The sequence below is a fragment of the Coregonus clupeaformis genome, unplaced genomic scaffold, assembly GCF_020615455.1.
Source record: "Coregonus clupeaformis isolate EN_2021a unplaced genomic scaffold, ASM2061545v1 scaf0752, whole genome shotgun sequence".
NCBI classification, from domain to species: Eukaryota; Metazoa; Chordata; class Actinopteri; order Salmoniformes; family Salmonidae; genus Coregonus; species Coregonus clupeaformis.
In genome coordinates this window covers 167,501-190,054 of record NW_025534207.1, presented here as the reverse complement: position 1 = coordinate 190,054, position 22,554 = coordinate 167,501, and the positions used below count along the sequence as shown (strand labels likewise).

At 44.5% G+C, this 22,554-nt stretch overlaps 1 protein-coding gene across 1 annotated transcript in view; it reads right to left on the bottom strand.

Annotated features, from left to right (window-relative positions):
* The window catches only part of LOC121569948 (nuclear receptor coactivator 2), a 188,672-nt gene that overhangs the window by 10,107 nt on the left and 156,011 nt on the right, over positions 1-22,554 (bottom strand). The window contains 9 exon segments of the mRNA XM_045216619.1: positions 7,881-8,079; positions 11,951-12,137; positions 13,972-14,491; positions 14,631-14,708; positions 18,818-18,966; positions 19,120-19,288; positions 21,053-21,148; positions 21,150-21,200; positions 22,372-22,393. Of these exon segments, the coding sequence (XP_045072554.1) occupies positions 7,881-8,079; positions 11,951-12,137; positions 13,972-14,491; positions 14,631-14,708; positions 18,818-18,966; positions 19,120-19,288; positions 21,053-21,148; positions 21,150-21,200; positions 22,372-22,393 (1,471 nt within the window).

Below are 22,554 nucleotides of genomic sequence, written 5' to 3'. Positions count from 1 at the left end.
CTGAAAACTTTCCGAAGGCACTAGCGGGTAGAAGCCTCTAAGGGGCAGGGTAGAGTACTAGTTTGCCGGCTAGTTTAGTTTAGTTTATTTAAACAAATAGAAGACAGTTTGTAACAGTATGTGCAGGAGGGGATAAAAAGTGGTGCTGAATGGTCTCTAAAACCGGCAGTCAGCTAGTGACAGTGTCTAAGGTTCAGGGCAGGGTACTGGGTGGAGGCTGGCTAGTGGTGACTGTTTAACATTCTGATGGCCTGGAGATAGAAGCTGTTTATCAGTCCATTTCAGGTCGTAAGTGAGGTGCATGCAGAGGAACTTGAAACTTTCAATGTGGATGGGGGCGTGCTCCCTCTGCTGTCTCCTGTAGTCCATGATCAGCTCCTTGGTTTTGTTGACGTTGAGGGAGAGGTTATTTTCCTGGCACCACCCCGCCAGGGCTCTCACCTCCCTGTAGGCTGTCTTGTCACTGTTGGTAATCAGGCCTACCACTGTTGTGTCGTCAGCAAACTGTTGTGTCGTCACGCAGTCATGGGTGAACAGGGAGTACAGGAGCGGGCTGGGCACGCACCCTTGTGGTGCCCCCGTGTTGAGGATCAGCGTGGCGGAGGTGTTGCTGCATTCCTTCATTTGGGGTCAGCCAGTCAGGAAGTCCAGGACCCAGTTGCACAGAGAGGGGGTTCAGACCCAGGGCCCCGAGCTTAGTGGTGAGCTTGGAGGGCACTATGGTGTTGAAGGCTGAGCTGTAGTCGATGAACAGCATTCTTACATAGGTATTCCTCTTGTCCAGGTGGGATAGGGCAGTGTGCAGTGGAATGTTAATTGCGTTGTCTGTGGATCTGTTGGAGCAGTATGCAAACTGAACTCAGTCTATGGTGTCAGGTAAGATGGAGGTGATATGGTCCTTAACTAGCCTATCAAAGCACTTCATGATTACAGACGTGATGGGCCATAGTCATTTAGTTCAGTTACCTTCACTTTCTTGGGTAAAGGAACTATGGTGGACTTGACCTTGAAGCAAGTGGGGACAACAGACTGGGATAGTGAGAGATTGAATATGTCCGTAAACACTCCAGCCAGCTGGTTTGTGCATGCTCTGAGGACGCGGCTTGGGATGCCGCAAGGGGCAGGCAGCCATGCGAGGGTTAACACACTTAAAATGTCTTATGGTCGGCCACTGAGTCCTCGGGAGCGGCCAGTGTCCGCGGGGCCTGTCTTGTTTCCTCAGGAGCGGCCAGTGTCCGCGGGGCCTGTCTTGTTTCCCTCGAAGCGGGCGAAGGTGTTTAGCTTGTCCGGAAGCGAGGCGTCTGTGTCCGCAACGTGGCTGGTTTTCACTTTATAATCCGTGATTGTCTGGAGTTCCTGCCACATACGTCTCGTGTCGGAGCCGTTGAATTGTGACTCCACTTTGTCTCTGTACTGATGTTTTGCCACTTTGATTGCCTTACGGCGATCATAGTTGGTCTGTTTGTACAGAGTTTAAGTTTCTGCCTATAGGTAGGGAGAAGCAGGATGGAGGCGTGGTCAGATTTCCCAAAGGGAGGGTGGGGAAGGGCCTTGTAGCTGTCCCAGAAGGGAGAGTAGCAATGGTCAAGAATGTCTCTCACCGCTACTGCTAAAATAAAGGGCAGTGGATGCTAAAAACCAAGCTGGACCAATTTCAGACAGACCTCCCCAGACAGTTGAGCAAGTGGTGACCATCTTAGGGTGTTTTCACATATAGTCCTCTTTAAAAAATAACCCATCTCAGTCCTCTTTAAAGTGAACTTTGGGGTGAAGAAAAAAGCAAGATAACTGAGTTCTCTTTGTATTCACACTGTCCTTGCCTTTGGATGAGGACTCAACTCTTTCTGTCAGTTCACTTCATCTATTCTGTGGTCTGAGTCATGTTTGTATACACATTGCTAACATTTACTCAATGCACTCTGGGTTTTTACAAAGTGCAGGACAAGCCATTCCATCAGAACGTGTTATCGGACAGCTAGATATACCTATGTACATTTTGGAAGCTAATAGATTGCATATAGTTAAAAGATGAGACATAATAATTGTAATCAGACGATATTAACATGTAAATGTATGCACTCACTAACTAAGTCGCTCTGGATAAGAGCGTCTGCTAAATGACTAAAATGTAAATGTAAATGTAAATATTACTGGTAACAGAATAAATAGCAGAAGAATAACTGGAGATTAAATAAGACGTAATTGAAAATTGTACAACCAATGTAGGCTACTGCCCCTTTAGGAGCTAGAATTGATTTTGTACCTAATGTTGTGATTCTCACCAAATATATTGGTGTCTTCTCACACTATTCAAACCCCACAATTGAATAAACAGCGTATGAAGCTCTCTTAGCCTATAGATCACATATTGCAAACAAATAATCTGAACTAAAAACACACATATTTTTGAATTTTTGTGCAAATCAAAACAGCACGTTTTATTTCGGCAAACCTGCACATCATCTCTCTTTTGTGGCCCCAATGTGAGGAGTTATGTCAGGGGAAACGGTGTTGCAGTAGTCTGAGGCGTTGCGTAAATAATGACAAGCTAACCTGGGGAGCTTTAGGTTCACATTGCCCTAAAAAAGGGAATCAGACCCCGGAAATTCAAGCGAACCAAACTCAGACCCCCTCTTGAGATGGTCTCAGTTCGGTTTGCTTCGGGGGGCTCTTTTGAAGGGGTCTGAGTTCCTTTGGAGAGTTCACACTGCACAAAAAATTAAGCGAACAGAGTTCACATAAATTGGCTGAAAGAGACCAAGTGTGAAAACACCCTTGAAGAACAGATTATAAAAGAACAAACCTACAAAGAGTGAGTAAAAATAATCACCTCTAATCGCACTAATGGTCAACGGTTTGAATAATTTACATAATTTAAGTGCCAGTATAATTTCGATAGCGTGGCGTGGGAATCAATCAAGTGACGCGTATAGCAGTAGCTTTAAACATATAGCAACAGCCTGAAGTGCTCACAGACAATCGAACTGCTGCTGCTTGGTTAAATATTCATACTGGGTTATTAGGCTTAAAAGCAACAACATCACATACCACCTCTTTACTAGACCGATGACGCAATGAGAGAATGAGAGAAGAGACATGAATAAATACCACATTGACGTCACAAAATGAATGTTGTTCCCCAGTAATGGAATGCTGACGGTGCATGGCATTTGCCACGACATCATCCACTTACTGTTGTCTGAGTAGACTGGTGAAGGGTGTGTGTGTGTGTGTGTGTGTGTGTGTGTGTGTGTGTGTGTGTGTTTTGCAGGGGAGAAGGGTGTCTTGACTGTGTGTGTTTCATAGGAGAGGGGCCCTGGTCAAATCTAATACACTACAGGGAACATGATGCCATTTGGGATGCTGCCTGTGTTCTAAAAAGGACAGCTCCGTTGGGACTTCCAAGTCCATCAGAGAGTTGTTTTATTTAGCAGACTTTAACAGTCTGGCCCCAGGGCCTCTTATCAGACCAGAAGCCCCTCCTCTCTCCCTGCTAAACACACATACAAGTAACTGCCAAAATAAAGGAAACACCAATAATGTGTCTTAATAAGGTGTTAAGCCACCACAAGGCACCAGAACAGCTTCAATGTGCCTTGGCATAGCTTCTACAAGTGTCTGGAACTCTAAGGGAGGGATGCGACACCATTCTTCCACGAGAAATGTCTATAATTTAGTGTTTTGTTGATGGTGGTGGAAAACGCTATCTCAGGCTCCGCTAGAGAATCTCCCATTAGTGGCTTATTATGAGAGTCTTCATCACTGAACCTCCTGCCAAACGTGCCCCAACAATCACCCCTCTTTCAAAGTCACCGAGACCTCTTCTTCTAGCCATGGCAGCCAAAACAAAATGGGCAACTGGGCCTGCCCAGCATTTTTATACGTTACCCTAAGCATGATGGGATGTTAATTGCTTAATTAACTCAGGATACACACCTGTGTGGAAGCACCCGCTTTCAATATACTTTGTATCCCTCATTTACTCAATTGTTTCCTTTACTATGGCAGTTACCTGTACATACACATGTACACACTACTAATTACCATATAACATTGTCTACTTCTCAGCCCGGGTCATGCCCCATAACTAGCTAGCAGTACTACATCATACAGCTACATTAGATCTAAATTATTCACTAGATGAGTCGTAGGGAGAAGGGGCTCAATGAAGTGCATGTACCCATTACCCAGACACTTAGGGCCTTGCTGTAAGGCATAATGACTACTTGGAATGGGGTAAAGTAAAACAAAAAAATACAAAGCTTTTATCCCATACGATGGTTAACTGCTACAAGCTCCTACGGGCTCCATTCCATGTGTTTCAGAGGGATTCTGGGAAAGTTGTGAGTTTGACTTGTTCTGTAGAGCCACTGATTTAGAACCAGTTAAGACTGAGGTTTATCACATTACAATTATTATTATTATTTTACATTTTTGTCATTTAGCAGACGCTCTTATCCAGAGCGACTTACAGTAGCAATTAGGGTTAAGTGCCTTGCTCAAGGGCACAGACACATTTTTCACGTAGTCGGCTCGGGGATTAGAACCAGCGACCTTTCGGTTACTGCCACAACGCTCTTAACCACTGAGCTACCTGCCGCCCCGTCATGACAGGTCTACTCACGGTGGTCTGCTCAGGGGTCACGGAGTTCTACTGCACCCTTATTAGACCCCTAATATTGTGTGTATGAGTATATGTATGTAAATATTTAAGTATACATATTATGTATACTTAAATATTTACATACATCACTACCGTGAAGTCCTATAAGAGTTACAAACCATGTATATGTTTATGAACAGTTATAACCTCTTTATGAATGGTTACTCCTCCCAGGTGAGGGCCCAGAGGCCATGCAGGGGCTTGTAAATACTAGGCTAGTTTGTATGCTTATGTATGTTATGCACACAGTTTAATAGGTACACCCAATAGGTACACCCACCCAGTACTCCTGAGTGGCGCAGTGGTCTAAGGCACTGCATCGCAGTGCTAACTGTGCCACTAGAGATCCTGGTTCGAATCCAGGCTCTGTCGCCGCCGGCCGCGACCGGGAGACTCATGGGCGGCGCACAATTGGCCCAGCGTCGTCCAGGGTAGGGGAGGGAATGGCCGGCAGGGATGTAGCTCAGTTGATAGAGCATGGCGTTTGCAACGCCAGGGTTGTGGGTTCGATTCCCACGGGGGGCCAGTATAAAAAAAATATGTATTCACTAACTGTAAGTCGCTCTGGATAAGAGCGTCTGCGTAAATGACTAAAATGTAAAATGTAAATGTACAGAGTCTGACCCCCCCCTTTACCTCCAGAACAGCCTGAATTCTTCGGGACATTCTACAAGGTGTCAGAAACGTTCCACAGGGATGTTGGTCCATGCTGATGCGATGGCATCACGCAGGTGCTGCAGATTGGACGGCGGTACATTCATGCTGTGAACAGCCCGTTCCATCTCATCCCAAAGATGCTCTATTGGGTTGAGGTCTGGGGACTGCGCGGACCACTCAAGTAAACTGAACTCACTGTTATGTTCCATTCGATGTTTTTCCACTCCTCAATTGTCCCAGTGTTGGTGATGGCGTGCCCACTGGAGCCGCTTCTTCTTGTTTTTTTAGCTGATAGGAGTGGAACCCGGTGAGGTCGTCTGCTGCCACAGCCAATCAGAGACAAGGATCGACAAGTTGTGCGTTCCGAGATGCCGTTCCGCACCATTATTTGTCTGTTTGGGGCCCGCCTGTTAGCTTGCACGATTCATGCCGTCCTCCTTCGACTTCTCTCATCTCATCAACGAGCTGTTTTCGCCCACAGGTCTGCCGCTGACTGGATGTTTGTTTGTCGCACCGTTCTCGGGAAACCCTAGACACTGCCGTGCCTGGCACTGACAATCATACCACGCTCAAAGTTGCTTAGGTCACTCGTTTTGCCCACTCTAACGTTCAATAGAACAGTAACTGAATGCCTCGATGCCAGTCTGCCTGCTTTATATAGCAAGCCACGGCCACCTGACCCACTGTCCGTAGGAGCGATCAATTTCCGCAAACGGGGTGACGTACCTAATAAACTGTCCGCTGTGTGTATGTCTATGTACAGTGGGGAAAAAAAGTATTTAGTCAGCCACCAATTGTGCAAGTTCTCCCACTTAAAAAGATGAGAGAGGCCTGTAATTTTCATCATAGGTACACGTCAACTATGACAGACAAAATGAGGAAAAAATTCCAGAAAATCACATTGTAGGATTTTTTATGAATTTATTTGCAAATTATGGTGGAAAATAAGTATTTGGTCAATAACAAAAGTTTCTCAATACTTTGTTATATACCCTTTGTTGGCAATGACACAGGTCAAACGTTTTCTGTAAGTCTTCACAAGGTTTTCACACACTGTTGCTGGTATTTTGGCCCATTCCTCCATGCAGATCTCCTCTAGAGCAGTAATGTTTTGGGGCTGTCGCTGGGCAACACAGACTTTCAACTCCCTCCAAAAATGTCTATGGGGTTGAGATCTGGAGACTGGCTAGGCCACTCCAGGACCTTGAAATGCTTCTTATGAAGCCACTCCTTCGTTGCCGGGCGGAGTGTTTGGGATCATTGTCATGCTGAAAGACCCAGCCACGTTTCATCTTCAATGCGCTTGCTGATGGAAGGAGGTTTTCACTCAAAATCTCACGATACATGGTCCCATTCATTCTTTCCTTTACACGGATCAGTCGTCCTGGTCCATTTGCAGAAAAGCAGCCCCAAAGCATGATGTTTCCACCCCCAGGCTTCACAGTAGGTATGGTGTTCTTTGGATGCAACTCAGCATTCTTTGTCCTCCAAACACGACGAGTTGAGTTTTTACCAAAAAGTTATATTTTGGTTTCATATGACATTCTCCCAATCCTCTTCTGGGTCATCCAAATGCACTCTAGCAAACTTCAGACGGGCCTGGACATGTACTGGCTTAAGCAGGGGGACACGTCTGGCACTGCAGGATTTTAGTCCCTGGCGGCGTAGTGTGTTACTGATGGTAGGCTTTGTTACTTTGGTCCCAGCTCTCTGCAGGTCATTCACTAGGTCCCCCTGTGTGGTTCGGGATTTTGCTCACCGTTCTTGTGATCATTTTGACCCCACGGGGTGAGATCTTGCGTGGGCCCCAGATCGAGGGGAGATTATCAGTGGTCTTGTATGTCTTCCATTTCCTAATAATTGCTCCCACAGTTGATTTCTTCAAACCAAGCTGCTTACCTATTGCAGATTCAGTCTTCCCAGCCTGGTGCAGGTCTACAATTTTGTTTCTGGTGTCCTTTGAAAGCTCTTTGGTCTTGGCCATAGTGGAGTTTGGAGTGTGACTGTTTGAGGTTGTGGACAGGTGTCTTTTATACTGATAACAAGTTCAAACAGGTGCCATTAATACAGGTAACGAGTGGAGGACAGAGGAGCCTCTTAAAGAAGAAGTTACAGGTCTGTGAGAGCCAGAAATCTTGCTTGTTTGTAGGTGACCAAATACTTATTTTCCACCATAATTTGCAAATAAATTCATAAAAAATCGTACAATGTGATTTTCTGGATTTTTTTCCCTCAATTTGTCTGTCATAGTTGACGTGTACCTATGATGAAAATTACAGGCCTCTCTCATCTTTTTTAAGTGGGAGAACTTGCACAATTGGTGGCTGACTAAATAATTTTTTTCCCCACTGTATTTGACCTGGTCCAGACTTCAGAGGTCATTCACGTGCATATAAACACTATGTATACTTAAGTATGGTTATGTATCTCATACGTGCAATATATGTATTTATGTCTAGTGTGTAATGAAACAGAAGTGTATTTTATATACAGCAGTACTGTGTGTCTAAGACAATTCTGCCCTCGGGACATTAAAGTTCATCCCGTCCATGTATCTTACCTGTTCCTGTCCCATTGAGGTCATCCCAGGTGAGGTGACGCTCATCTGCCCGGCCATCTGACCCGCTGCGGCCATGCCGCTGGCGTTGGTAGCCATGGAGACGTTGAGGTTCATTCCGTTGCCGTTGTACATGGCTGCGCCCCCATTGGTCTGCTGCTGCTGGGCGAACTGAGGCGGAGACTGCTGAGTACTGAACATACTGGAGGAAGGAGGGGGAGAGAGAGAGAGAGAGAGAGAGAGACAGAGAGAGAGAGAGAGAGAGAGAGAGAGAGAGAGAGAGAGAGAGAAGGGTTAGGTCTGCTGCTGCTGGGGGAACTGAGGCAGAGACTGCTGAGGAAAGGAAAGGAAAGGAGAGAGAGAGAAGGGTTAGCTTTAAACTCTACTAAGTATAGAGAGAGAGAAGGGTTAGCTTTAAACTCTACTAAGTATAGAGAGAGAGAAGGGTTAGCTTTAAACTCTACTAAGTATAGAGAGAGAGAAGGGTTAGCTTTAAACTCTACTAAGTATAGAGAGAGAGAAGGGTTAGCTTTAAACTCTACTAAGTATATAGAGAGAGAAGGGTTAGCTTTAAACTCTACTAAGTATAGAGAGAGAGAAGGGTTAGCTTTAAACTCTACTAAGTATAGAGAGAGAGAAGGGTTAGCTTTAAACTCTACTAAGTATAGAGAGAGAGAAGGGTTAGCTTTAAACTCTACTAAGTATAGAGAGAGAGAAGGGTTAGCTTTAAACTCTACTAAGTATAGAGAGAGAGAAGGGTTAGCTTTAAACTCTACTAAGTATAGAGAGAGAGAAGGGTTAGCTTTAAACTCTACTAAGTATAGAGAGAGAGAAGGGTTAGCTTTAAACTCTACTAAGTATAGAGAGAGAGAAGGGTTAGCTTTAAACTCTACTAAGTATATAGAGAGAGAAGGGTTAGCTTTAAACTCTACTAAGTATATATAGAGAGAGAAGGGTTAGCTTTAAACTCTACTAAGTATAGAGAGAGAGAAGGGTTAGCTTTAAACTCTACTAAGTATAGAGAGAGAGAAGGGTTAGCTTTAAACTCTACTAAGTATATAGAGAGAGAAGGGTTAGCTTTAAACTCTACTAAGTATAGAGAGAGAGAAGGGTTAGCTTTAAACTCTACTAAGTATAGAGAGAGAGAAGGGTTAGCTTTAAACTCTACTAAGTATAGAGAGAGAGAAGGGTTAGCTTTAAACTCTACTAAGTATAGAGAGAGAGAAGGGTTAGCTTTAAACTCTACTAAGTATAGAGAGAGAGAGAGAGAAATGTTTAAACTCTACTAAGAGAGTTCCTGAACTATTTTATTACTATGCCTCAAGTTTCATTTATAACCCAAAGAAGGGTTTTACACTCAACTACACTACCGTTCAAAAGTTTGGGGTCACTTAGAAATGTCCTTGTTTTCCATGAAAACATACATTAAATGAGTTTAAATAGGAAATATAGCAAAATGCATAGGAAATGTAGTCATTCAAAATGTTAGAAATAATGATTTTTAATTGAAATAATAATTGTGTCCAATCTTTGCTTTCATCAAAGAATACTCCATTTGCAACAATTACAGCCTTGCAGACCTTTGGCATTCTAGTTGTCAATTTGTTGAGGTAATCTGAAGAGATTTCACCCCATGCTTCCTGAAGCACCACCCACAAGTTGGATTGGCTTGATGGGCACTTCTTACGTACCATACGGTCAAGCTGCTCCCACAACAGATCAATAGGGTTGAGATCCGGTGACTGTGCTGGCCACTCCATTATAGACAGAATACCAGCTGACTGCTTCTTCCCTAAATAGTTATTGCATAGTTTGGAGCTGTGCTTTGGGTCATTGTCCTGTTGTAGGAGGAAATTGACTCCAATCAAGCGCCGTCCACAGGGTATGGCATGGCGTTGCAAAATGGAGTGATAGCCTTCCTTCTTCAAGATCCCTTTTACCCTGTACAAATCTCCCATTTTACCACCACCAAAGCACCCCCAGACCATCACATTGCCTCCACCATGCTTGACAGATGGCATCAAGCACTCCTCCAGCATATTTTCATTTGGTCTGCGTCTCACAAATGTTCTTCTTTGTGATCCGAACACCTCAAACTTCGATTTGTCTGTCCATAACACTTTTTTCCAATGTTCCTCTGTCCAGTGTCTGTGTTCTTTTGCCCATCTTAATCTTTTATTTTTATTGGCCAGTTTGAGATATGGCTTTTTCTTTGCAACTCTGCCTAGAAGGTCAGCATCCCGGAGTCGCCTCTTCACTGTTGACGTTGAGACTGGTGTTTTGCGGGTACTATTTAATGAAGCTGCCAGTTGAGGACCTATGAGGCGTCTGTTTCTCAAACTAGACACTTTAATGTATTTGTCCTCTTCCTCAGTTGTGCACCGGGGCCTCCCACTCCTCTTTCTATTCTGGTTAGAGCCAGTTTGCGCTGTTCTGTGAAGGGAGTAGTACACAACGTTGTACGAGATCTTCAGTTTCGTCTTTAATCAGCACAACAGTTTTCGGCTGTGCTAACATAATTGCAAAAGGGTTTTCTAATGATCAATTAGCCTTTTAAAATGATAAACCTGGATTAGCAAACAACGTGCCATTGGAACACAGGACTGATGGTTGCTGATATTGGGCCTCTGTATGCCTATGTAGATATTCCATTAAAAATCAGCAGTTTCCAGCTACAATAGCCATTTACAACATTAACAATGTCTACACTGCATTTCTGATCAATTTGATGTTATTTTAATGGACAAAAAAATGGCTTTTCTTTCGAAAACAAGGACATTTCTAAGCAACCCCAAACTTTTGAACGGTAGTGTATATGGAAAATAATCATGCATAATTTTGTGTTTATTGAAGCCTAGATATGGTAGTTGATCTGTGCTGTCCTGGATATTAAAGTGCTGAGCGATTAGTGCTTTTTGAGGTCGGTTCTGTTTCGGTTCAATGATGAAAAATTAACCACGGTTTTCGTTTTCGATAATTGTTTAAAACATGAAATGCATTTACATTTACATTTTAGTCATTTAGCAGACGCTCTTATCCAGAGCGACTTACAGTTAGTGAATACATATTTTCATTATTTTTTTATACTGGCCCCCCGTGGGAATCGAACCCACAACCCTGGCATTGCAAACGCCATGCTCTATCAACTGAGCTACATCCCTGCCGGCCATTCCCTCCCCTACCCTGGACGACGCTGGGCCAATTGTGCGCCGCCCATGAGTCTCCTGGTCGCGGCCGGCTGCGACAGAGTCTGGATTCGAACCAGGATCTCTAGTGGCACAGTTAGCACTGCGATGCAGTGCCTTAGACCACTGCGCCACTCAGGAGGCATTATGTGGGATGAATCCTGTAACAACATAGAATACAACTATTAATAAAAGTCCCATGATGGTAGTGACTGGCCATTATTATCACTTCTTAACCATCATTTATTCACTTTACTTTACTTTAATAAGATATTCCAGTTGTTGTGGATATTACATTAGTTTTATTTGCTGACTTTATTTCATTCCAAGTCATCATCTCATCTCTACAGAGCTGCTGCCTATACTATCTGACTAAATCACTATTTTAGTAGTTCTTCAAAGTAAATAAGACGTACTTTTATAACTGCTGAATACCAACTATCAATCACTTAGATCATGTATTTTCAGGTAGAGATACCTCACGAAGCAACTGCTCTCTATCCCGCTCTTCTCTCCCCGTCTGCCTCACACAGACCGGACAAGTAGGTGCGCAAAGGATTATGGTCATTGTAGTTCATTAGCACGTTTTCTGGGCTAAACTATGTAGAATATTGGCCTGTTGGAAACTACAACTCCCTACTAACATAGTTCGGGCTTGATCTGATTTATCTCTAAAGAAACTGTACATAAAATGACGGTTAATCGCTCAGCACTAATATTCACAGACAGATTCTTAACATCCACAGACAACTGGATGTCTGATAAGACACATTGTAATAAGGACATGCTCTCTACGTGCTCTCTCTCTTTGACCTCTGATTATTGGGACAGTTTTACTGTACAGGTTTCCACAGCCAACCCTGTGGTCCCCCCATCTTTCTCACTCACCTGTTGTTTCCTCCCACGTTGCCCTGGGGCGGCCAGCCATTCATGTCAGGCGAGGCCTGGAAGGTGGTGTTGCCCTGGCCCTGCTGTTGCATCATGGGAGACTGGGTGTAGGTCATCCTGGGGGACAGCAGGGGACTCTGGGGCGTGGCCTGACCCCCAAACCCTCCATCAGGCTGCTGGGACATACCTGGGGGGGGTCAGGGTTTTAGGTCGAACAGGTCTGGTCTAGAATGCTCCTGTTTCCCCTAGGTACAGATCTAGAATCAGCTTTCCCCTCCCCCAATCCTAACCTTAACCCAGCGTTTCCCAAACTCGGTCCTGGGGACCCCAAGGGGTGCACGTTTTGGTTTTTTGCCCTAGCACTACACAGCTGATTCAAATAATCAACACTTAATGATGAGGTGATTATTTAAATCAGCTGTGTAGTGCTAGGGCAAAAACCAAAACTTGCACCCCTTGGGGTCCCCAGGACCGAGTTTGGGAAACGCTGCCTTAACCATTAGTGGGGAAAATGCTAAACTGATGCTGTCACCCTGGACTATCCCATCTAGAACATAGCTCTAACACCGAGGTGTCCATACATTTCATAATAATAATAAAAATACATTTAATTTATAAATCACTTTTCATTGAAAGACAATCGCAACATGCTACAGTGAGTGTGCTATCTCGTAACTGGAATATATTTCCAAATTGATTGCTGATGTGTGTAGGTCACTTAACATAAATGTGTACATTCACTCCAGTCCTCTTGGTGAAAGAACAGACAGCAATACAGACAAATCTAATTATTCTAATACACTCGAGTAACAGTCACAAACACACAGAGTACATACTCTCTTAGAACAGACAACTGCTAATGACTGGAAATCATTCGGTTATATCAGTTACCCGTTTGGCAGAATACAATGTCCTCTCAATAGTTGACTTATTGAGAGTTTACACACTGACAGACTCACCAAAAATACAATCAAAGCCTAAAAAAGGTTCAGAGGTCATCTGTTGGGGTTAAGGCGGTAGGGTTCAGGGTTCAGGGAGTGTACAGGCGTTCGAAGGGAGGGAGGACTACATGCATGTTAATGGTTCAGGAAGTGCACTACCAGAGGGCTCTGGTCAAAAGCATTACACTGTGTAGGGAACAGGGTGCCATTTGGGATGCACAATTAGTGTGAGCAGCCAAGGGGGGGGGGTAGGAAAGTGGAGGAAAGAGAGGATGAGGGAGACTGGTGAGAGAGAGGGTGGGGAAGGAGAGGGGGGGGAAGAGACGGCGGGAAGGAGGGGGGAAGGAGCGGACGGGAAGGAGCGGACGGGAAGGAGAGGGGGGGAAGGAGGGGGGGGGAGGAGAGGGCGGGATAGAGAGGGCGGGAAGTAGGGGGGGAGGGAGGGGGGAAAGGAGGGGGTTCTTTATTGTAAGGGATTGATCAACCACACCACCATGTTGCAGGACAGCATGTCACACAGGATTATCTTCAGATTAACCTGAGATTACATATTACACTGGGAGACTAAGGGGTTATAATCAGATGTATGTCTGATTAAATATTGATCTAATTGATATGCACTAATGGGAATTGGGAAATAGTTTGAATTCAGTCCTATCAAGCAGCCTTAAAAAGTCCCAATAAAATATACAAACAGCACTGTAACATACTGTAAAATGAACATACTGTATTTACAATGTATGTAACATGAAGTTTATTATGTTGAACTTGTGTTTCTTGCTTTAGTCTTTTCTTACTAGCACTGATTGAGCTGATGGTTTATTAAGGAACGTTTTTACTAGCAATGTGGAAGTCTTAGTTGAATGCACGGACTGTAAATCATAAGGGTGTCTGCTTAACGTAGTTTGTATGGTACCGCTTTCTGTCCAGCTACTGCCCTCTAGTGGAAAATATGTTTTATGGCCTAAATCAGGATGACCAATCAGGATTGGCTATTAAATCAGGAGGACCAATCAGGATTGGCTATTAACCAGGAGGCGGATGAATCTAATTGTTGGTGGGTTGTAAGGCAGTAGGTACCTGAGATTGAGAACTGAAAGGCACTGAGCTGCTGTACATGAGGGCCGACTACGGCCCCAACCTGTCCTGATCCCCCCGTCGCCCACATCATCATCATCTGGGAGGAGGTAGAGCCATGCAGGGCGTGGTGGGGGGGGAGAGAGGAGGGCAGGCTGGGCGAGAGGAGGGGGGAGGAGAAGGGGCTGGTAGAGGGGTGAGGAGGAGGAGTGGGTGAGGCCAGGCCTGGGCCTGTACTGGTACCGTAGCTGGGCGGGTAGGGGGACTGCTGGGGGTTGGTGGTCTGGGGGATCCGGGGGTTACTCAGGCCTCCTGATAGGCCACTTGCAGCAGCGGCGGCCATATTGGGAGGTAGGTTGAGTCCCTGGGCTCTCATCACCATGTTCCTCTGCTGCTGCGCCGCGATCTGTTGTTGTTGTTGTTGTTGTTGTTGTTGTCTCTGGTGCTCCAGCTGACGCTGCCGCAGGTGGTTGCTGAGGAGTTCTCTCTGGCGTTGCGCCAGCATCTGAGCATTGATGGTCCCCTGGAGACAGAGAGAAAAGGAGATTTAACAATATCTACAAAAAAAATGATCATTGTTTTCTGGTGAATTATAATACTGGTATTTCTATAACTATTTGGTTACTGTGTGAGTAACTGTGAGTAATGTGTGAGTAAGCTACCTGGTTGGGGTTGTTGGACTGTAGAGGTAGGTTCATATTGGACACTCCACTCATCTGGTTCATCATTGGCTGGCGGTTCTGATGAGAACAGGTAAACAGGTTCTTTACCATAAACAAACATTCTGCTTCTGATAAAGTCATACAGGCATCGGCACACCGCTTTGAACCGCTTCGGAGTAAACTGCTTTGGAGTAAACCGCTTCGGAGTAAACCGCTTCGGAGTAAACCGCTTCGGAGTAAACTGCTTTGAAATAAACCGTTTTGGAGTAAACTGCTTTGAAATAAACCGTTTTGGAGTAAACTGCTTTGAAATAAACCGCTTCGGAGTAAACCGCTTCGGAGTAAACCGCTTCGGAATAATAATAATAATAATATGCCATTTAGCCGACGCTTTTATCCAAAGCGACTTACAGTCATGCGTGCATACATTTTTTTTTTTTTTTGTGTATGGGTGGTCCCGGGGATCGAACCCACTACCTTGGCGTTACAAGCGCCGTGCTCTACCAGCTGAGCTACAGTAAACTGCATCGGAGTAAACTGCATCGAAGTAAACTGCATCGAAGTAAACTGCATCAGAGTAAACTGCATCAGAGTAAACCGCTTCGGAGTAAACTGCATCGGAGTAAACTGCATCGGAGTAAACTGCATCAGAGTAAACTGCATCAGAGTAAACTGCATCAGAGTAAACTGCATCGGAGTAAACTGCATCAGAGTAAACTGCATCAGAGTAAACCGCTTCGGAGTAAACTGCATCGGAGTAAACTGCATCGGAGTAAACTGCATCGGAGTAAACTGCATCGGAGTAAACTGCATCAGAGTAAACTGCATCAGAGTAAACTGCATCAGAGTAAACCGCTTCGGAGTAAACCGCTTCGGAGTAAACCGCATCGGAGTAAACTGCATCGGAGTAAACTGCATCGGAGTAAACTGCATCGGAGTAAACTGCATCAGAGTAAACTCCTTTGAGATTTCCTCGCATGCCCCTGAGCGCTAGTATCAAACGTGACATCACTACTATTCAAGGCTGAATACACAAACAACAAACCCACATTGTGAAGACCTGCCAAAATGTCACGGCCAAGACCAGTTACAGCTATCGATCTGGCCTCACTGGGAAGTTACAGTTGAAGTCGGAAGTTTACATACACTTAGGTTGGAGTCATTAAAACTCGTTTTTCAACCACTCCACACATTTCTTGTTAACAAACTATAGTTTTGGCAAGTCGGTTAGGACATCTACTTTGTGCATGACACAAGTAATTTTTCCAACAATTGTTAACAGAAAGATTATTTCACTTATAATTCACTGTATCACAATTCCAATGGGTCAGAAGTTTACATACACTAAGTGGACTGTGCCTTTAAACAGCTTGGAAAATTCCAGAAAATGATGTCATGACTTTAGAAGCTTCTAATAGGCTAATTGACATAATTTGAGTCAATTGGAGGTGTACCTGTGGATGTATTTCAAGGCCTACCTTCAAACTCAGTGCCATCATGGGAAAATCAAAAGAAATCAGTCAAGACCTCAGAAAAAAATTTGTAGACCTCCACAAGTCTGGTTCATCCTTGGGAGCAATTTCCAAATGCCTGAAGGTACCACATTCATCTGTACAAACAATAGTACGCAAGTATAAACACCATGGGACCACGCAGCCGTCATACCGCTCAGGAAGGAGACGCATTCTGTCTCCTAGAGAAGAACGTACTTTGGTGTGAAAAGTGCAAATCAATCCCAGAACAGCAGCAAAGGACCTTGTGAAGATGCTGGAGGAAACAGGTACAAAAGTATCTATATCCACAGTAAAACAAGTCCTATATCGACACCTGAAAGGCTGCTCAGCAAGGAAGAAGCCACTGCTCCAAAACCGCAATAAAAAAGCCAGACTACGGTTTGCAACTGCACATGGGGACAAAGATCGTACTTTTTGGAGAAATGTCCTCTGGTCTGATTAAACAAAAATAGAACTGTTTGGCAATAATGACCATCGTTATGTTTGGAGGAAAAAGGGGGCACCTTGCAAGCCGAAGAACACCATCCCAACTGTGAAGCACGAGGGTGGCAGCATCATGCTGGATGGGAGGGACTGGTGCACTTCACAAAATAGATGGCATCATGAGGAAGGAAAATTATGTGGACATATTGAAGCAACATCTCAACACATCAGTCAGGAAGTTAAAGCTTGGTCGCAAATGGGTCTTCCAAATGGACAATGACCCCAAGCATACTTCCAAAGTTGTGACAAAATGGCTTAAGGACAACAAAGTCAAGGTATTGAAGTGGCCATCACAAAGCCCTGACCTCAATCCTATAGAAAATGTGTGGGCAGAACTGAAAAAGTGTGTGCGAGCAAGGAGGCCTAGTTAAACAATTGAAAGTTAATCCTACCAAATACTAACTGAGTGTATGTAAACTTCTGACCCACTGGGAATGTGATGAAAGAAATAAAAGATGAAATAAATCATTCTCTCGACTATTATTCTGACATTTCACATTCTTAAAATAAAGTGGTGATCCTAACTGACCTAAGACAAGGAATTCTTACTAGGATTAAATGTCAGGAATTGTGAAAAACTGAGTTTAAATGTATTTGGCTAAGGTGTATGTAAACTTCCAACTTCAACTGTATATGAATCCCAGTAGTGTCCAGTTGTAATAGTCTGTTTACTGTCAGATATGAACCCTAGTAGTGTCCAGTTGTAATAGTCTGTTTACTGTCAGATATGAACCCTAGTAGTGTCCAGTTGTAATAGTCTGTTTACTGTCAGATATGAACCCTAGTAGTGTCCAGTTGTAATAGTCTGTTTACTGTCAGATATGAACCCTAGTAGTGTCCAGTTGTAATAGTCTGTTTACTGTCAGATATGAACCCTAGTAGTGTCCAGTTGTAATAGTCTGTTTACTGTCAGATATGAACCCTAGTAGTGTCCAGTTGTAATAGTCTGTTTACTGTCAGATATGAACCCTAGTAGTGTCCAGTTGTAATAGTCTGTTTACTGTCAGATATGAACCCTAGTAGTGTCCAGTTGTAATAGTCTGTTTACTGTCAGATATGAACCCTAATAGTGTCCAGTTGTAATAGTCTGTTTACTGTCAGATATGAACCCTAGTAGTGTCCAGTTGTAATAGTCTGTTTACTGTCAGATATGAACCCTAGTAGTGTCCAGTTGTAATAGTCTGTTTACTGTCAGATATGAACCCTAGTAGTGTCCAGTTGTAATAGTCTGTTTACTGTCAGATATGAACCCTAGTAGTGTCCAGTTGTAATAGTCTGTTTACTGTCAGATATGAACCCTAGTAGTGTCCAGTTGTAATAGTCTGTTTACTGTCAGATATGAACCCTAGTAGTGTCCAGTTGTAATAGTCTGTTTACTGTCAGATATGAACCCTAGTAGTGTCCAGTTGTAATAGTCTGTTTACTGTCAGATATGAACCCTAGTAGTGTCCAGTTGTAATAGTCTGTTTACTGTCAGATATGAACCCTAGTAGTGTCCAGTTGTAATAGTCTGTTTACTGTCAGATATGAACCCTAGTAGTGTCCAGTTGTAATAGTCTGTTGTTTACTGTCAGATATGAACCCTAGTAGTGTCCAGTTGTAATAGTCTGTTTACTGTCAGATATGAACCCTAGTAGTGTCCAGTTGTAATAGTCTGTTTACTGTCAGATATGAACCCTAGTAGTGTCCAGTTGTAATAGTCTGTTTACTGTCAGATATGAACCCTAGTAGTGTCCAGTTGTAATAGTCTGTTTACTGTCAGATATGAACCCTAGTAGTGTCCAGTTGTAATAGTCTGTTTACTGTCAGATATGAACCCTAGTAGTGTCCAGTTGTAATAGTCTGTTTACTGTCAGATATGAACCCTAGTAGTGTCCAGTTGTAATAGTCTGTTTACTGTCAGATATGAACCCTAGTAGTGTCCAGTTGTAATAGTCTGTTTACTGTCAGATATGAACCCTAGTAGTGTCCAGTTGTAATAGTCTGTTTACTGTCAGATATGAACCCTAGTAGTGTCCAGTTGTAATAGTCTGTTTACTGTCAGTGTTCCGCCAGTGTTGTGTCTCCGTCTGTGTCTCCGTCTGTGTCTCCGTCTGTGTCTCCGTCTGTGTCTGTGTCTGTGTCTCCGTCTGTGTCTCCGTCTGTGTCTCCGTCTCCGTCTGCCTGTCGGTCTCTCAGTACCGGTTGTACCTGTAGCCGGTGCTGCAGCTGTAACCTCAGTGTATTAGGCTGGTTAGGAACCACCCCTTGGGGCCTCAGCCCCGGTCGTTGCTGCATCCTTATGATGGGGTATCCTGGTCTGGGGCCCATCTGGCCAGCCATTGGGTGGAAACCTTGACCTGTTGGTAGAGGTAGAAAATTATAATTTTCTCATGGCTCTCTTCTCCCTCTGCAGCAGGCATATAGTAAACATGTGTTTGGAATATCGAATCGTGATACATATAGAATCCCAATATGTATTGAATCGTAACCCTGCCAATTCCCACCACTACCTGTGGGGTCCTGCATGGGTCCGCTGGGCCCAGGGCCGTGGTACCCTCTCTGGGCTAGATGGGAGCCAGGTGGGGGGTACTGCTGGTGCTGCTGGCCATACACTGGAGGCTTCTGGTCCAGCAACATGGACGGGTCTGAAATGAACTGGTCCTGATCTACTGACTGACCCTGTTGGGAGAGGAGAGAGGGGTGAGAAGGAGGAGAAGGAGAGAGGGGTGAGAAGGAGGAGAGGGGGATGAACTGGACCTGATCTACAGACTGACCCTGGAGAAAGAGAGGAGAGGAGAGAGGGATGAATTGGACCAGACTGACCCTGTAGAGAGGGAGTAAAGATAGATGTAAACGAGGGAACATCCAAGAATGACAATAATGAAAGGGAAGAACAAGGACAGAGATGGTAGAGTAAGGATAGAGATGGTAGAGTAAGGACAGAGATGGTAGAGTAAGGACAGAGATGGTAGAGTAAGGACAGAGATGGTAGAGTAAGGACAGAGATGGTAGAGTAAGGACATAGATGGTAGAGTAAGGACATAGATGGGAGAAGTAAGGAAAGAGATGGAGGAGTAAGGACAGAGATGGTAGAGTAAGGACAGCGATGGTAGAGTAAGGACATAGATGGTAGAGTAAGGACAGAGATGGGAGAAGTAAGGAAAGAGATGGAGGAGTAAGGACAGATGGTAGAGTAAGGACAGAGATGGTAGAGTAAGGACAGAGCTGGTAGAGTAAGGACAGAGATGGTAGAGTAAGGACAGAGATGGAGGAGTAAGGACAGAGATGGAGGAGTAAGGACAGAGATGGTAGAGTAAGGACAGAGATGGAGGAGTAAGGACAGAGATGGTAGAGTAAGGACAGAGATGGTAGAGTAAGGACAGAGATGGTAGAGTAAGGACAGAGATGGTAGAGTAAGGACAGAGATGGTAGAGTAAGGACAGAGATGGTAGAGTAAGGACAGAGATGGTAGAGTAAGGACATAGATGGTAGAGTAAGGACAGAGATGGTAGAGTAAGGACAGAGATGGTAGAGTAAGGACAGAGATGGTAGAGTAAGGACAGAGATGGTAGAGTACGGACAGAGATGGAGGAGTAAGGACAGAGATGGTAGAGTAAGGACAGAGATGGTAGAGTAAGGACATAGATGGGAGAGTAAGGACAGAGATGGAGGAGTAAGGACAGAGATGGTAGAGTAAGGACAGAGATGGTAGAGTAAGGACAGAGATGGTAGAGTAAGGACAGAGATGGTAGAGTAAGGACAGAGATGGTAGAGTAAGGACAGAGATGGTAGAGTAAGAGCTGGGATGGAAGAGTGGACAAGAAAGAAGGATGACAGACAGAGGGGAACTAGTGAGAGGAGAGTGATTTTGACCTGTCTCACCAGACCAGGTATAAAGAGATCAGAGATGGTGGAGAGTGATTCTCCTGTCAGAGATAGTAAACTAATAAGACAAAGGAAGAAAGGACAGAGGCATTTTCTTAATTGGTTTGCTCAACTCCTGCATCCTCTCGCTGTCCTCTGTCCTCCGTCCTCTCTCTCATACTTTTGAAAAAGGTCAAAGGTAATCAAGGAGAGGGAAAGTGGATGAAAATGTGCTTGTATGAAATGAGACGCCCCTTCTCCACTCAGGCTAAAGACATGTAAAGTGATAAATGTGTAAAGTGATAGCATTAAGTTAGTTGTGAAGTCATATTATAGATAAACGATAAGTAGCATATTGTTTTTTAAACGTGTGCATGTTTTTCTCCTTTGACAAAACAAAAGCTGATTCAAAAGGGGGTGTGACAGATTTCAAAACTCTTTCGCGAAGGACTCAGGTAGGAGACACATCACTATCCTCGATGAGAGGACGGGCGAGAGACGGTGGAGGACATGAGAAAAGGCCAGAGAGAGGGCAGAAAGAAAGGAGATAGAGGAGTGGGGGGTCAGGGAGAGACTGACCTGTCCCATCAGATTATGTATCCCCAGAGCTCTGTCTATCTCCTCCAGGCCATCAGAGTCCTTCAGCACGGTGTAGAGCTGGGACATCAGGGCCCCCTTCATCACTAGGACCACCAGGCCCCGGACCCCCACACAACACCTCCTCCTGCTGGGGGGACGTACACAGACCTGGGGAGAGGAGGAGAGGAGAGGGAGGAGAGGGAGAGGGAGGAGAGGGAGAGGGAGGAGAGGGAGGAGAGGGAGAGAGGGAGAGAGGGAGGAGAGGGAGGAGAGGGAGAGGGAGGGGAAGAAGAGAGGGAGGAGAGGGAGAGGGAGGAGAGGGAGAGGGAAGAGAGGGAGGAGAGGGAGGAGAGGGAGAGGGAGGAAAAACTCCTGAAGGAATACAGTGACATGGAACTCCAGACTGCTTACTGAAATACTCCTGAATACAGTGACATGGATGTCAAGACTCCTTACTGAAATACTCCTGAATACAGTGACATGGATGTCAAGACTCCTTACTGAAATACTCCTGAATACAGTGACATGGAACTCCAGACTCCTTACTGAAATACTCCTGAATACAGTGACATGGAACTCAAGACTCCTTACTGAAAGACTCCTGAATACAGTGACATGGAACTCAAGACTCCTTACTGAAAGACTCCTGAATACAGTGACATGGATGTCAAGACTCCTTACTGAAAGACTCCTGACTACAGTGACATGGAACTCAAGACTCCTTACTGAAAGACTCCTGAATACAGTGACATGGAACTCAAGACTCCTTACTGAAAGACTCCTGAATACAGTGACATGGATGTCAAGACTCCTTACTGGAAGACTCCTGAATACAGTGACATGGATGTCAAGACTCCTTACTGAAAGACTCCTGAATACAGTGACATGGATGTCAAGACTCCTTACTGAAAGACTCCTGAATACAGTGACATGGAACTCAAGACTCCTTACTGAAAGACTCCTGAATACAGTGACATGGATGTCAAGACTCCTTACTGAAAGACTCCTGAATACAGTGACATGGATGTCAAGACTCCTTACTGAAAGACTCCTGAATACAGTGACATGGATGTCAAGACTCCTTACTGAAAGACTCCTGAATACAGTGACATGGATGTCAAGACTCCTTACTGAAAGACTCCTGAATACAGTGACATGGATGTCAAGACTCCTTACTGAAAGACTCCTGAATACAGTGACATGGATGTCAAGACTCCTTACTGAAAGACTCCTGAATACAGTGACATGGATGTCAAGACTCCTTACTGGAAGACTCCTGAATACAGTGACATGGATGTCAAGACTCCTTACTGAAAGACTCCTGAATACAGTGACATGGAACTCAAGACTCCTTACTGAAAGACTCCTGAATACAGTGACATGGATGTCAAGACTCCTTACTGAAAGACTCCTGAATACAGTGACATGGATGTCAAGACTCCTTACTGGAAGACTCCTGAATACAGTGACATGGATGTCAAGACTCCTTACTGAAAGACTCC